Here is a 16,154-nt window from a genome sequence, read left to right on the forward strand (position 1 = left end):
ACTGCTGTATAAATGAGCTGCAGCTGTGTCCCCTTCTCCCTTCCTGGATCTTTGTACTTTAAGACTCAGAGTGGAGGTCTTACTGATACTCCAAGTCCTCCCTTGAAGTATTTCAAGGAATTGTATGATTGTATTTTAGTCTTGGCTGCTGCAAAAACTGTCACAAACATGTGCCTTGTTTTTATTAAAATGCTAAATTGCTGAAGTGATTTTTATGAAAATTAATTAAAACAAATTGATGAAAAGCAGCTGAAAAATTGATTCCTCTGCTGAAACTGTGGTATGCAAACTCTTAACCTCAATCACATTTTTGTGGTTCCTCTATAAACACCTAAGTGTATAATAGTGGTTTGTCATGGAGCGTTTTTGGTGGAAATTCTTAGAAAGTGAGGCTACACTACATACAACTTGTTATAATGCATACGTTCTTACCTGCTCCTTTTAGTAGTATTACTAATCTGTAGCTAAATGTTTTCTCTTCATTATCAGGAAAGAAAGGAAAAGATGCTATCAGGGTTTCTCCATCATGTTTTCTGCTTGTAGGGGACAGGAGAGCAGGAGTCTTTATTACAGAACTAATACCAACCTTGGGCATGGTTGTGCACTGCAGAATGCAGTGGCTGTGGAGGAGCTGTCCTCTCTGGCAAATTGGATCCATCTGGGATCTTTGGATCATCTGAAGATGTGTTGGGTAGGTTCTGCATATGGCTCAGGCAGGTGTGATAGGTGTATAAGTTGGGTGACCTGCCTGGCGGGAATAAGACCACACTTGTATGTACCTGAGTACAGCAAAGCAGCGGTTAGCCCCTGCTGCACAATAAACATAACACTTGCAATGCATTCTAGGAGAGATCTATGTATTAGTTTATTAGTTTATTTGTATTTTATGTACCCTTTCCTTGCAAAATATGGCAGGTTTTAGTTTGTTTTATTATCAGAAACTCTGATAGTGTGTTGAAAGTCATGTTATTAAAAGAAATAGTTGTACAGACTGGAGGACAAATCTGGGGAGGTTTAGTGGGCCTAGTAAAGAATGCCTTACAGAACATTCAGCCTTGAAAGGTCCACTCAGTCTCCCTGGAGAAGTGTCAGTGAGTTGTGCCAGTGGGTCAGACCTTGGGGAGGGAAGCCAAAAGCTTTCCCGACTGTCCTTTACTAGGAAAATGAGCTGACTGCTTCCCATACTGTGACTTGCCCAAGCAAAGTGTCCAGCTCTTTGGGATAGGACTGCTCAGTGAAGCCAGTTGGCTTGAACAGATTTCTTACTATGCTCCCTCTTGGGATCGATGTGGAAAAAGAACCCAAATAACATTTTCTGCCCAGGAATCTTTGTGCAGAAGTCCTCCATGAACTAAACATTTCAGAACAGAAAGACCTGCACATGAAAGTTTTCTATCCACTGATGTTTTTATGCTCATAACCATGGTTAATAAAACCAGCAGTGATTTTCTCTAAGGAGTGCTATCAGTTAAAAAAAAAATGCCATTAAGTGTAAACAGTTCCTGAGATTGTACATGTTAGACCAAATTCATCCTTGCTATAACTCCTCAGAACTCAGTGGATTTACATAAGGGCTTAATTTGGTCCACTGCTCTTAACCATCAGTTTTAGAGGATATACAACAATCGAGGGAACTATTATTGTCAGCGTTATTTTATGACTCTTTAGAGCTGCTCAGTATTTGTATTTTACAGATACAAAAGCAGGGTGAGTGTGTGAAGTTAGTGTTTCCGTACTGAAGGTAGTGGATTTCTCAAAGTTACTTTTGTACAATTAAAAGTAAGCATTCTAACAGCCATTATTGCTATGAATTGCACATAGAGCCCTTTCATAGAGGCTGCTCTTGAAACATGCACAGGCATTTCATTTGACAGAGCACAAAATATTTCATGAAGCGTAGAAATTATTTGGAAAGTTTTAAGTACTGTTATCACACCAACTGACTAATTATTGCAGTGTTCATGTGAAACTTAGCTGTACTTACTGCACACAGGGAGTTAAGGCAGAGAGGTAAAACTCTTTTTCAAAAGCTAGCTTACGAGGCAGTCAAGGTGCCAGGAACAAAACACAAGATCTGTACTGTCACTTTCTACTTTGCTGCTTTCTCCAAACCTGAATTGCGTCTGTCATTTTCAGAATAAACTGAGCAAAGCTTCTGCTAGTAAATCTGAAATGTTAGATGTTGAATCTGCATCTGCACATAAATCATGTATTTCAGTTCATGTCAGAAGGTGCATACAGCTACCTGAATCTTCAGGACACATGTAGAATAGTTAAGTTATTTAAGTTTGAACTGGAACAGTTGTGTTAATAACCAGTTCTGTTAAAGGTCTGTACACTGAAAAATGAGTGGTCAGAACAGCATTACTTACTTGTCACACATAGAATCATAGAATCAGCAAAGTTGGAAAAGACCTTCAAGATCATCAGGTCCAACCATTCCCAAGCACTGCCAAGTCCACCACTAAATCATGTCACTAAGGGCCTCATGTGCAGGGTTGGTGAATGCTTCAGGGATGGGGATTCCACCACTACCCTGGGCAGCCTGTTCCAAAGCTTAAGAAAATTGCTGAAGAAAAAAAGTAAAACTATGTCTTGAGTTGTCTTCTAAAAGGCTTTCCACATAAGGTGGCAAAACTCTTCCCTGGTTTGATAAGTCAGGTTTGTACTGATTTCTTGGTCACAAAACAGGGTACTGGCGTGTCTGATCAACAAAGTGGCAGCCCTGCCTGCGCAGTACTCTGTGTTTTTCCATAGTGGCAGGATTAGTGTATTGGCTTGTTTGTATTTATGCTCTTCTCTTATACAGAGGCATGTTTGGCCAGTGAAGCAAGGAGTTTGTCTTTGCAACCTATGAGGTGAGCAGAGGGATGCACTGTAAGAGTACCGAACTAGTGGCAGGACTGTTTCAACACTTCTCTGGATCAATCTGTTCCTCTGTTCTCAGAGCATGTATTACAAGAATATTGTTTTTTGCAGCATTATGGGACTTTGGCTGAGTAGGAAATACAAGTCCATATTTCCTGACAGCTGTGGGCATCTCCAGACTGTGGGATCTTGGATTACTTCACCATTCCCATGTCCAAGTTCTATCTCAGCCTATGTCTGGACTCCACACTAAGGCTTCTGAGGGTTCATCATTTTACACCTGTATCTTGCTACTGTGGTATCTGCTGAAGAAAGGCCAAGAACACTGGCCAGAAGCATCCTGCAGTCTGCTCTAGCTGGTGTCTGACCTGAGCAATGGAGGTAGCCATGTGCTGCAAATAGTTCTATCAGTCTGGCAGCTCCTGTGTGGATATATAGCCAGACCCAGCTCCTTTCAAATAGCTAAACTTTAAGTATCTCCAGAGCAAGGGTGACACAGCTGAAAGCAATAATCATTTCCCTCAGCTAATATGATTCATTAGTGTTAAAATGTCAAGACTATTAAAATGCAAGTGAGCCTTTCAAAATTTGAGGACAATGGGCCTTATCCTGGAAAAGACTTGAGGAAATTGTGTTGATTCAAGTACCATTATCCATTAAAAATATACTCATACAAGTAAAGGTTTGTTGGGTGGGCCTCCTTTTTTTGTTAGCTATATTTTATTACTTTAATTATACCTAATGGCTTATCTAATAGAGTCATGTTCTTATAAAGAAATTAAGACAATTAATGCTACTTTTAGCAAGAGTGAAATAGTAAGGAAAATTGAATTGAAATTTGACCAAGCTCTTCTCTTTTATTTCCTAGTATCTGAATTACAGGAAGAAGGAATAAATGCCATTAACTTACCTCTGAGTCCAATTCCATTTGAACTAGACCCTGAGGACACTATGCTAGGTAATTCACAACAATTTTACATCTCAACATAAAAGCTTGATGTAAAATAAAGTTTCATGCCTGTAATAGTTTCTAATCTCTTTCTTTAAAACCCTCCAGAGGAAAATGAAGTCCGAACAATGGTTGATCCAAATTCAAGAAATGACCCAAAATTACAAGAACTAATGAAGGTAATTAAAAGCATGTAAATACTTTCAAGAAAGTTAAGCTATTTTTAATGCTATCCCTGACTCTTTCATTTGAACATTTCAAAGTATTGTTTAGATATTAATTAAATGAAATCAGGTCGTGCATGCATCCCAGTGAAATGGGAAGGTCATTTGCTGAAGCGTCTTTCTCTTGATATGGCGCATGGATACTTAAGGATTTAATTAAAATCCTGAGTTTTTAATCCCATCCCACCTCAATCCTATGGTCACCCTGACCTCCCTTGTAGTCTTTGTGATTCCTGGGTCAGAACTTTAGCAGAAAGCTTCATTACAACCGACTTCAACACCTTTGGATTCACAATAAAATGTTAAAATACTAGTGAAAGCAAAGGACAGATTTCACTCCAGAAGGCACTGCATCAAGTTGGTGTTTGTCTAGATACTGTGGTGCATTGACACAGCTACCTTGGAAGAGTCCTTCCTAAATCCTTCCTATTTTCTTCTGATGGTATTTCAGACTTGATTGTATTTTGAGCCATTGCAGCTTTGGTATTCTTTCTGCTAATTTTCATCATTGTAAAAAATGGCGTGTTTTAAATTGCAAATGAGTAGTGTGTAATACTGCCAAATTTGTGTTTCCCATATAGGTATTAATTGACTGGATTAATGATGTGTTGGTAGGAGAGAGGATTATTGTGAAAGACTTGGCTGAAGACCTGTATGATGGACAAGTATTGCAGAAATTATTTGGTAAGAAAAAAATCTATGTGCACGCTGTTGGGGCATTCTGTCATTAAGTGGATCACTTGTTCCTGCATAGGAGCCTTGGTTTCATCTTACATTTATTCCACTAAGTGATATAAAAATAGCACTGTATTGTGAGACCCTTGAGCAATAGGCTGTAAGCACAGTCCTTATAGCTACAGTGCAATGTGTGGTGCTCTGTAGTTGATGAGAAGAGCATAAAGCCTACCTGGGGTGCTAGAGAGGGAGGGTTCTTGGCAACAGTATTCACTCTAATTAAATTTATTATCTGCATATGTGCTGTGCAAACTTAACCATGTTACAAGTGGAAAGTAGGTTTCAAGGCAAGGGTATTTCCAGTACAACGGTGGATGTTTTTAATCTCTGCTGGTTCCATACTGTAGTTTATTCACATTGCGAAGTTTCTTTGGAAAGTTGGAATTTCTTTCTGATTTGATGTCTGGCTTTTAGCATTACTGAGGTAATGGTACCCAGTGGACTGCAAACTGAGCTTCAGCTGAGAAACAGATAGAGAAGAGAAACTGCTAATGCAGAGCTGGCATGTGCGTTTTGAACTGTTGGCTTAGAAGCCATTTTCTTAGTTATTACAGCTCATAAAGTCTCCAGTAAATTTCTTCTCAGTATCTCAAATGAATCTTGAAACATCATGTGAACACTTCTAATAAAGAGTACACAGACTTCTATGAATGGTTAAGCTATTGAATATATTGTGATGGACTGGATATGCCCCAGACAGAGCAATTTGATTCTCATGGGCAGACCTCCAGTGACTTCAATCAAACAAAAAAAAACACATATCAGATGCAGCCTGACTCTAAATATGCATATACTGATCCAGCACTTACTGATTTCAGTGGAATCTTTTCCATTACCGTTAATTCCTTATGGATCAGGTCTATGCTAACTGAAGACTTTGGTTTTTTGAGACTATGCACAGATTGATTTTTGTGGAGGCACAAGAAACCCATGGAGATGGGATCTCAGGCAGGATTCGCAAGCTGGTAGCTCAAGCTCTTTGGGAAGATACTCACTTGGCTTCGATGAGAACAAGATTGGCTCTTACTGAATAAGATACCTGTTAATAAGATATTCCTTCATAGAAGTAAATTGATAGATGGCCAAGCATTTTGTTTCTGTTGTTGTGATCAGGGAGCATTTACTGCTACTTAATGGTAAACACTAAGCTGTGTACATATATACCTAGCAATTTGTGCTAATTGGTAACAAACTGATTCATGAAGTATTTTTAATCTTTGCAAATTTTGAGTGCAGAAAAGAGCTGTGGTTTTATAGAAAGAAACTGTCAGAGGTTTTAGTTGTTTTCATACCTCCAGAAATACTTGTTCACATTTCTTGCATGCATCCTCCACATCTCTGAATGTGGCGTCTCTTCACTTTTATCACAAACAGGCTGAGTACAATTTTTAAATCTCCTGAGTCTGAGGGAGAAGCCAGAAGAGTGAGACCAATGAAACAAATATTCTTGAAGTTGGTGTATCTTTCCTATGTTTGATGGTCTGCTGTACAAGCCGCTTGTATGCAGAATGTCCTTTATCCAGTAGCAATAGAAGTAACAGTCCTTACTTCAGAGTCTAGTGTTCCCAAAAGGGAATTGCAGAAAATACTTGTTAGTCGGTGGTGTGGTTTTAATTAATACTCAGCCTTCCCCTTGGCAATGGGTAAATAAAAAGAAAATGCGAACTGTATCTTTAGGATAGGAGCTTAAAAGTGGGGAGGTAGGGAGGTAGGGAAGTGGCTATGGAAGGAAAACCAGATAATTTTAAAACTAGGAAGTCCAGTATCTCGTGAATGTACATCTGGATGCATGGGATGTCTTTGTGTTCTTCAGGGTTTTTCTTCTGTTTTTATATCTATTATCACTTCAGAAAAACTTGAAAGTGAGAAGCTGAATGTTGCTGAAGTTACTCAGTCTGAAATTGCTCAGAAACAGAAGCTACAGACAGTACTTGAAAAGATCAACGAAACCCTTAAACTGCCTCCAAGAAGCATTAAATGGAATGTTGACTGTAAGTTGCATGTTTTCTATGCTGTTCTTGTTTGTTGACAGCTGAGTGTTTATAGCTGCTATCTGGAATTACGAAATATCCAATGATAAGGGAAGGCTGAAACCTGGTATTTATTGTAGGAGCTGCCCTGCAGGGCACTTCAAGCTGTGTTACACTCTACCCTCTTTACTGGTCGTCAACCTCCAATTTAAATAAAGCGTCTTTTCAGAGTATGTCAAAGTACAGTATTTCTTCTCTTAAGTCCATATGCATACCAGCTTAAGTCTTCTGTTACTAAATTGTTGAAATAGGCAAGTACCTGCATAAATATAGTAGATAGGCAGAAGGAAAGCTAGGTCCTAGGACTTATTTGTGTAACATTTGCACCATAGATATGAATAATATTTCTGATCCTTTAAGGCTAAATCTGAACCACCAGTTTTTATTACAAAACTTTCATTAAGATTAGGACCATATCCTTCCTGTTTTATTGTATTAAGAATGAATATAGTTGTATCTAATAGAAATGCCCACTTTGGCCAACACAGGACATTTTTACTGCATATGTGTTGCAGAAAGCAGGTTATCATCAATTCTAGAAAATTAGACCTCTTAATCTGTTTTAAGGTTGGTATCCAGAATCATTTCACACCAGTGAATACCTTCATAAGTATATAGCAGTTTCCCTGTCTCTTATACCTGTCTACCACAGCTGGGCTGTGTTGTATCCTGTTCAATTTCCAACAAATTAGTGAGAGGGAAAGAAATAGCTCAAGGGAGGAAGAGTGAACGTTAGGCATCTCTGACTTTACCCTTCATGTGGTCCCACTGAATTTTCTTTCCCCATCTCTCTTCAACTTCCCCCCAGGTTTTTTCCATTCTCTGTCATGCAGCGGGAGGCAGGGTGTTTGGAGTGGCTTGACAATTTAACTTCTAGTTTTAATTTAACATTTTACATGTGTTTTAGAGCTAAAGTAGAGAAAGACAGCAGCAGCTGGAGGCAGCTGTAGCACACACCGGTTTTATGCAGACAGACGTCTTTCTAGTGTTCCACCAAAGCACCTCATCCTTGACCACTGGCATGCCAGCAAAATTTGACAGTGATACCACATTTTAGATGAATGGGTATCTCCATGTGGCATAGCTGGGACTTGCACTGGAAGATAAAGAAGGATGTTTCAGTTAATCTGATCCTGCTTTACAGTGTAGTAAGGCAGTAGTTGCTGGTTAGCTCAAGTACACAAAACCTAAGTGCGCTGTACTGTAGCTGTCAAAGATCATTCAGGAGTACTACTCTCGGAAAAGACTATAAATGCAAAAACAAATGAAAAAAAGAAGAAAGGCAATTATAGAAATTAGGAATGATTCACTTACGGATACTTATGGATTTCCTGCATATGGCTTTTGATATCTTGTAAGTTGTGTTAGTGTTAACTACGCATATGAAACCTGCTGTGAAAAAGCTTCAATAACAAGAACTGTAACAACTTCATGAGGAATGTTTGAGTCATTGAGTTTAGTAAGTTATTGCTTAAGGCTTCTGCCAAAATAGGCTCATTTATCATCCTGCAGACATTGTGACACTTAAAAATGAGTAAGTGCATGTTATGAGCACAAAAATATCTTTCTGATAGTCCATAAATCCTTATTGAAATAAAGGGAATAAAGGAAAGGCAAGGAGAATGCAGAGACAGCACTTAAACTGCTGTACATGAAATCTGGTTTTTGGATTAGCGTTAAATTTCCATCTACACGAGCCTGTGACATCCAGACATATTGCAAAAAGTAACACTTTGGTGCTGACACATATTACTGACTGGGCTGTGTTCACATGACCTGTTGAGCAGGAGGGGACCAGTAAAGGTGAGGTGCATTGAAAGTGCCCCAAGGCTCCAGGTGTCAGGAGGAGAAGAGTCCCATAATCCCTCCATCCTAAATGGTAAAAATATGTGCCCTAGTTACTTCGCAGTTTGTAACTTGTGCTTTTAATATCTATTTCAGCTGTTCATGCTAAAAGCCTCGTAGCAATACTTCATCTTCTGGTTGCATTATCACAGTATTTTCGAGCACCAATCCGACTCCCAGATCATGTGTCCATTCAGGTGGTTGTTGTGCAGGTAAGAGAGGTGTTGAACAGCTGTTGGTAGTGTTGTGAAATTGGCAGGGGTTTCTTGAAAAATATGTACAGAGTTTCTGGTTGGGCAGGCATGTGTGTGTCTGTTTGGCTGACAAGAAAGCGTCTTCACTGCTGGACAATGCTTTAACCAGAAAAAGGCAGAAGTGCTTTCCCAGATTGAGCTGTGGCTCAGAATATCTTAGTTAGATTGTGAAGTAGCCAGACTCTGATGTTACAAGTATATGAAGCATTGTTATTGTCGGAATGTGTTTATCACTCAGTATGATCTCTAGAATTATTATTTTTTCAATTTTCGACGTTCTTCTCACTTGTGTAGAGATTCAAATCAATCTTGGCACTGAATGATGAATTGTCACTGTTTATTACATTCAGATTCATGTTAGGTGACTAAATACTCTTTTTTCAGCCTTGTGCATGCTAGTTTAGTCTGATTACAATGTTGGCTTTCTCATAAGCATGCAAAAACCCCCCATCAACTAAATCTTTTGTGTCAGTCAGACTCCTTAGAGCCTCATCCATCCAAACTCTTCATATTCTGTTAGAATTTTTCTTTCACTTGGACTTGTGCTTGCTCTATCTTATTTGGCCTCTTCCCGTTTAATTTGCTTTTCTTTCTGTCCTACTAGCTATGCCTTTATTTTTCACACTGCAACTGTCTTTATGTGTTTTAACTGTTGTTACCCTGAAGTATCTGATGCAAAGAGCTATTGTTCAAGTTCTGTGTGACTGAAAATCTGTGGGACAGATCTGAGAAAGTAACCTTTTTCCAGCATTCAAATCACACAGTTCTGTAATTTGAGGAGGAATCTGGAGTCTCTGGTAGATGTGTCACTGATGCCTGATAATGACTCATTGACTCTCAAATTATGCTTCATGGTTTCTCTACAGACAGTGAAAGAGAATCCTAGCAGATCTGCACTTATTTGTTTAAGGCTTCAGAGGAACATAATTTTCAAGCACTTTCCTTTGGCTATTATAAATATATTAATTACACTGGCTTATTTCAAAGTTGTTCTACCAAAACCAGCTTAAGAAATCTGGAGTACAGTGGCAGAGCATCTTTGGGTTAAAAAAACAAACTAGAAAAAGAAAACCGTTCTAAAATAAAGAACCAGTCTTGCATTTTGCTGTCACTCTATACATCCAGACAAAATTCCCATTGAAATCAGTGGACGTAATTTTCCTTTTGTTTAATAGGTTAATGTAGTTCAACAGCAAATCCACTGAAGTCACTACAAATAAACTGATTTAAAAACAGTAAGTAGTGGGAGAATCTGGCTCTCTGCTCTGTGTCTGAGCTATGCAGCTGTAGCTCAGGTGCCGGTGAGAGAAAGCAGTTGTACCAGGATAAAATGTTGCAGAAGATTTCGTCCTACAGCCTCTGTCCTTGGTGAAAGCTGGTCAGTGGAACTCCCAGGCTATGCTGGTTCCTGTAAACAGGGAAGGGTGGGGAGAAGGGCAGTATTCTTACTGTAATTGTATTTGAGGCAATTTTCATTTTTATTTTATGGTGGATGGTTTTTTGTTTCAAATGTCTTTCATGTCCTGTGGGATGGGTTCTGTGTAATTCATCGCGTGCCCTCTGAACTCAGTGAAAGTTTTAATCAACAAGCAGCCTAATTTAGATCCCAAAGCCTAATTTAGTGTTCAGACTTGCACACCTTATGTTCTTAACCCTCATACATTCTGTAAAGTCAGGTCATGCCTAGGGAAGCTTAACAGATTATGTTGATAGCTGGTTTTAATTTCTACTCTGTATAGTTTGATAAAGGGAATAGTATAAAGAGAGGAATAAAAACCCGAAGTACTTCTATGAACTCTTTGAGGAAGACTACCTTGATTCATTTCATGATTTTTCTTAGGTTTAGAAACACATCAAATGTGTGGGTTGCCTGTTGACTGGGTGTAGTTAATTGAAGTAGAAACAAAGATATCTCTGAAACTAAAAACATGCTCATGCCCAACAGGTAATCAGCACAGGTCTTAGGAAAGCTTGTTTCCTTTGGGCGTTTTGTACAAAAGCTGTTAGCAATGAGATAATATGAAATCTGGGTTATAAACTGATCGGGGAAAAAAAATTATAGATGGATCTTTTATAGTTACTTTGTTACATGATTTTCTTTTCCTTTCATACTAGTAGAGTGACTAACTTTGACCAAAGCCTGGGCTTTGTTTGTTTACTGAAACAAGTGAGAGCTTTTGTGCAGAGCCATCATTTTGCCTCTTTTTAAAAATTATTTATTTATGCCATCCACAACTTGTTGAATGACAGGTTGCTTGTGTGCAAGAGACGTAAATCAGAGAGTATAAGAATGCATTGGCAGAGCAGCCAGAATTGCTTCAGCATATTCTGAGCACTGGTACAGCAGTTCTTGGGTGCATAAACTACTGATAAGCAAAGATAGAAAATTAATGAGATTAGAGGAAAGTATATATCACAGACGTAATCTGAGATCATTGGTCCCACTGCCTGAGAAGGTCTGAAATGCTTCCGAGCAGCATTGCCTCCAGCTTCCCAAGAAGTCTTTTTTTTTGAACCTGTGACAAATGTATTTGTTCTTTCAGCTCCAGAACAGTTCTGCATTTCATTTTGGTGGGACAATTAGGAAACACGATCCTCCAGATGAAATGGGTAGCAGCAGTACATAGGCAAAACCCATTCAAAGGGGTTGAAACTAAGTGATTGCAAGGTCCCTTCCAACCCTTACCATTCTATGATTCAGATAGTTGGAACGTTTTCAGAGTGGGACTCTGTGTTTAGGTAAGCAGTTGGCCCTCAGTTACATAAAATGGCTGACATATAGCTGATGCAAACAGAGATGAAGAAGAAACTCTTTCCATTTCCAGACCTATTACCCAAATTTCAGGTGTATTTTTTTTCAGTCACCAATTTAAAATGGTAAGTGACTAGGAAGATCTTTCACAGCCGTTAGTGGATTCTTTCAGCTGGGAGGGAAGAAAATGCCAAGCCTGTCCCTGAGGTCACTGGAATGTGTGTCCAGCTTTTCTTTCTAATGGGAATCTCAAGTCATGCCTCATTTCTTTCAAATAGTAAATGTTTGTTTTTATCATTTGTTATTTCAGTTATAGCCACTGTTGTCTTTAAGGAACATTGCTGGAGCGTCTTTCCATCCTCAGTGTCACTTCTTTGTATTTTTAAGAATATCATGTCATTCTCTGTCTTGATATAAATCAAACTTCACAACAGGTGACATCAGTGTTAGGGTAAATTTTGAGGCAGAGAGTTTTTAAATTGTAAAAGATGAATGGGAAGCAGCCTTCACAGGGATGGTCCTTAGACTAGTGTTTCTAAGGTCCATTCTTATTTTTGACATTGGGATTTTTTCACCAGTCTTTTTACAGATCGAAAGCGTAAGAAAGTCTGTCTTGGCATGTGGTGGTCAAGTAAGTGCCCAGCAGATGCATGTCATATTTGGGTAGTGTGGAAATTCCATTACTGTTAGTGATCAGATGCCAGACACAAAAACAAGGCTTGATATCTTGGAATCTTTTGGATGTGTGTTTGGTTTTTTTGCTGTTGTTGTTTTGTTCTGGATTCTTGGTTTGGTTTTGGCTTTTTTGTTTTGGTTTATTTTTTATTTGTCAACAATAAGATTAAGATGTAGAATTCCAATTATATTAATTGCAGTTTATCAAAAAGGGAAATGTTTCATATCAGCATTAGAGTATGTTTTAGGCAATTTTTGCATGTTTGCAGATGGAAGGTGAAGTTAAAGAAGCCTTTGTCTTCTCCCATATAAGTGGGCTGGGCACTGAGATGTACAGTTGCCATTGCTATGATGCTCCACTCCTCTAGGAGACGAGTGATAGGGCTTTTGCTTCAGAAGACGTTGGCATGTCAGAGTCATTATCAGGAGGAAATAAGTTTCCTTTCACCCTGCAGCAAAGGGAAAAGTAAACAAAAATTATAGAGTGGAATTTTAACTTGAGCTACCATGAACTAGATGGTAACTTTAGGTGCAAGTACTTGCTGCTGTCTGCACAAGCTATAAATGAAGATAGCCCTAAATGATGTAGTTTCTCTTCAGACTTTCAAGATACATGACAGAAGATGTCTCAGCAGCTATTTTGTGCCCCTTCTTTCAGTATATAACACACTGGACTTCACTCTCTCTTTTTAATGTTCAGATGTCCTCCCTGAATACATTTTTAACTATATGCAAGATAATAATAGGGTTTTAAAAAATAAAACAGAAAAACCTTGAAAATATCATCTAGCTAAAACGACAATTTGGACTATTCCAAGTGCCAGTCTGGGGTGACCCGGAGAGTGCCATGTATGGCGTTCTTGCAGAAACTTAAGTTTGATCCTCATATATTTTAGTAATGCAGCATAGAAATACTAAACTCGAGCCTGACCAAATCCTCAGCACCCCACCGTACACGCCTCAGGTAGGGGTGTGCTATTTTCTCCAAGGCAGGGAAGAGCAGCAGCTCCAGTTCACACGCCATGAAGGACTTTTGGAAAAGATTAGTCTCCTTTTTCTCTTTTCCATGGAGAAGGCAAGTCTGGGATAAGCATAAATTGATTTTTCTCTTTTCCTTGTATGACAAGAAGTGAAGAATCGTGAATAATTGCTTAATGTCTAGACTTCGTATAAAGTCGTCATCATTTGCCCAACTCTTCTTTCTGTATTGCAAAATCTTACTAATTCCAGTGAATAGAATTAACAGAGAGAACACAAAGAGAGGCAAAACATATGTGCAGTATTTACACTGACAACAGATGACTATGATCAGCATACTGGAAACAATGTCAAATTTTTTAAACTCCTTCATTTTCCAACTGACTCAAATAGCAACCATTTGACTTGGCTTCTGCCATTTTGTGTACAGCTTCTAGATGCAAGCCACTTACCACCATGTATGAAGGGCTTCTTGAATCTGAGGAACATTGGAGTCAATGCGTGTATTAACACCTAGAAGGACTAGGGTCTGGAGCACACTGTGAATGGATTATCCTCCATTTTGGTTTTCCATCACAAGCAAAAAGAGCTCTTTCTGTGGAGAAAAGTCAGAAAAGGGAACCACTGAGGAAAGAAAGAAAATGTATGAACAGAGCAGAAAGAACCGATAGTCTGGGAGCAAGAATTTTGCGAAAGGGAAGCATGGGCACCATCTGCCAAGCTGTTCATTGAAATACAAGGTTTAATTCGACTCACCTAGACATACCTCTACTAAAATACTTACATATGTTTTTAGGTGTTTCAAATGTCTTGCTGAATTGGGGCCTTTAGAATAAAAGTGAATTAAGAACAATGGAGAAAGGAAAAGACATACTTCCTTCCACAGGTGGAGTTTTCAAGTTTCTTGTTAATGTATAAAAGACTTCTCCAAAATACTTGCAAAGTGAAATAATCTATTGCTGTAAGTTTGTTTAAAAAAAAGTTCTTATTTTGCAGGTTTCTCATCTAATTATGTTTGTAGATCACAAATAATTTTTTTACTGTACCCTAAGCATTCAACTTTAAAGTGAAAAATGTCACTTTATTTTTTCCAGAAACGAGAAGGAATCCTCCAGTCTCGACAAATCCAAGAGGAAATAACTGGTAACACTGAGTATGTCAACACCACTTTTGCCAACAGTTCAGTAATTGAACACAGATGCGTCTCAGAAATTCAAACATTTGCTGATATTTAGATTTTGGTATTGGGGTTCCAGGGAAGATGATGCATCAGCCAGTGGCTCTATTTTAGCCTTTTCGAGAGCTGAAAACATGCATCTAAAAATACAAAAGGGTGAGGAAATACAAAGCCGGGGAACTAAAAGCAGGAAACCACGGTAAAAGAGGAGACAGACAGAAGATACACAAAAGCTCTACTTTATATTTATCTTCTATTAATTTATTTCTGTATTTATTCTATTTCTTATTATTCAAAAGTCCTTCAAACAAACAAGGAAGATATGCCTCATTCTTTTATGTTAGTATTTATTTGATAGAGAACTAGATTATTTCACAAAGGAATGTGATATGACTATTTTTAGGTGTTTTGGAGATTTAAAATGATGGTATTAAGCCCTGTGTATGTCATAGAATCATAGAATAGTTAGGGTTGGAAAGGACCTCAAGATCATCTAGTTCCAACCCCCCTGCCATGGGCAGGGACACCTCACACAACCATCCCACACAAGGCTTCATCCAACCTGGCCTTGAACACTGCCAGGGATGGAGCACTCACAACCTCCCTGGGCAACCAATTCCAGTGCCTCACCACCCTAACAGGAAAGAATTTCCTCCTTATATCCAATTTAAACTTCCCCTGTTTAAGTTTTAACCCGTTACCCCTTGTCCTGTCACTACAGTCCCTGACGAAGAGTCCCTCCCCAGCATCCCTATAGGCCCTCTTCAGGTACTGGAAGGCTGCTATGAGGTCTCCATGCAGCCTTCTCTTCTCCAGGCTGAACAGCCCCAACTTCCTCAACCTATCTTCATACGGGAGGTGCTCCAGTCCCCTGATCATCCTCGTGGCCCTCCTCTGGACTTGTTCCAACAGTTCCATGTCCTTTTTATGTTGAGGACACCAGAACTGCACACAATACTCCAAGTGAGGTCTCACGAGAGCAGAGGGGCAGGATCACCTCCTTTGACCTGCTGGTCACACTCCTTTTGATGCAGCCCAGGATACGGTTGGCTTTCTGGGCTGCGAGCACACACTGAAGCTGGCTCATGTTCAGTTTCTCATCAAGCCCCAAGTCCTTCTCCTCAGGGCTGCTCTGAATCTCTTCTCTGCCCAACCTGTAGCTGTGCCTGGGATTGCTCCAACCCAGGTGCAGGACCTTGCACTTTTCGTGGTTAAACTTCATGAGGTTGGCATCAGCCCACCTCACAAGCGTGTCAAGGTCCCTCTGGATGGCATCCCTTCCCTCCAGCATATCAACCGGACCACACAGCTTGGTGTCATCGGCAAACTTGCTGAGGGCGCACTCAATCCCACTGTCCATGTCAGCGATGAAGATGTTAAACAAGACCGGTCCCAGCACCGATCCCTGAGGGACACCACTCGTTACCAGTGTCCAGCTGGACATTGAGCCATTGACCACAACTCTTTGTGTGTGGCCATCCAGAGAGTTCTTTATCCACCGAGTGGTCCATCCATCAAATTGATATCTCTCCAATTTAGAGACAAGGATGTCGTGTGGGACAGTGTCGAACGCTTTGCGCAAGTCCAGGTAGATAACATCAGCTGCTTTACCCTTATCCATCAATTCTGTAGCCCCATCATAGAAGGCCACCAGATTGTTCAGGCAG

At 39.5% G+C, this 16,154-nt stretch overlaps 1 protein-coding gene across 1 annotated transcript in view; it reads left to right on the forward strand.

The window, feature by feature from the left end:
• PARVA (parvin alpha) overlaps positions 1-16,154 on the forward strand; it is a 67,752-nt gene that overhangs the window by 37,441 nt on the left and 14,157 nt on the right. The window contains exons 3-8 of the mRNA XM_065683078.1: positions 3,737-3,826; positions 3,926-3,996; positions 4,623-4,725; positions 6,627-6,767; positions 8,748-8,863; positions 14,405-14,463. Of these exons, the coding sequence (XP_065539150.1) occupies positions 3,737-3,826; positions 3,926-3,996; positions 4,623-4,725; positions 6,627-6,767; positions 8,748-8,863; positions 14,405-14,463 (580 nt within the window). The remainder of the gene's footprint in view (positions 1-3,736; positions 3,827-3,925; positions 3,997-4,622; positions 4,726-6,626; positions 6,768-8,747; positions 8,864-14,404; positions 14,464-16,154) is intronic.

This window comes from Lathamus discolor, chromosome 6, assembly GCF_037157495.1.
Source record: "Lathamus discolor isolate bLatDis1 chromosome 6, bLatDis1.hap1, whole genome shotgun sequence".
Classification (NCBI taxonomy): domain Eukaryota; kingdom Metazoa; phylum Chordata; class Aves; order Psittaciformes; family Psittacidae; genus Lathamus; species Lathamus discolor.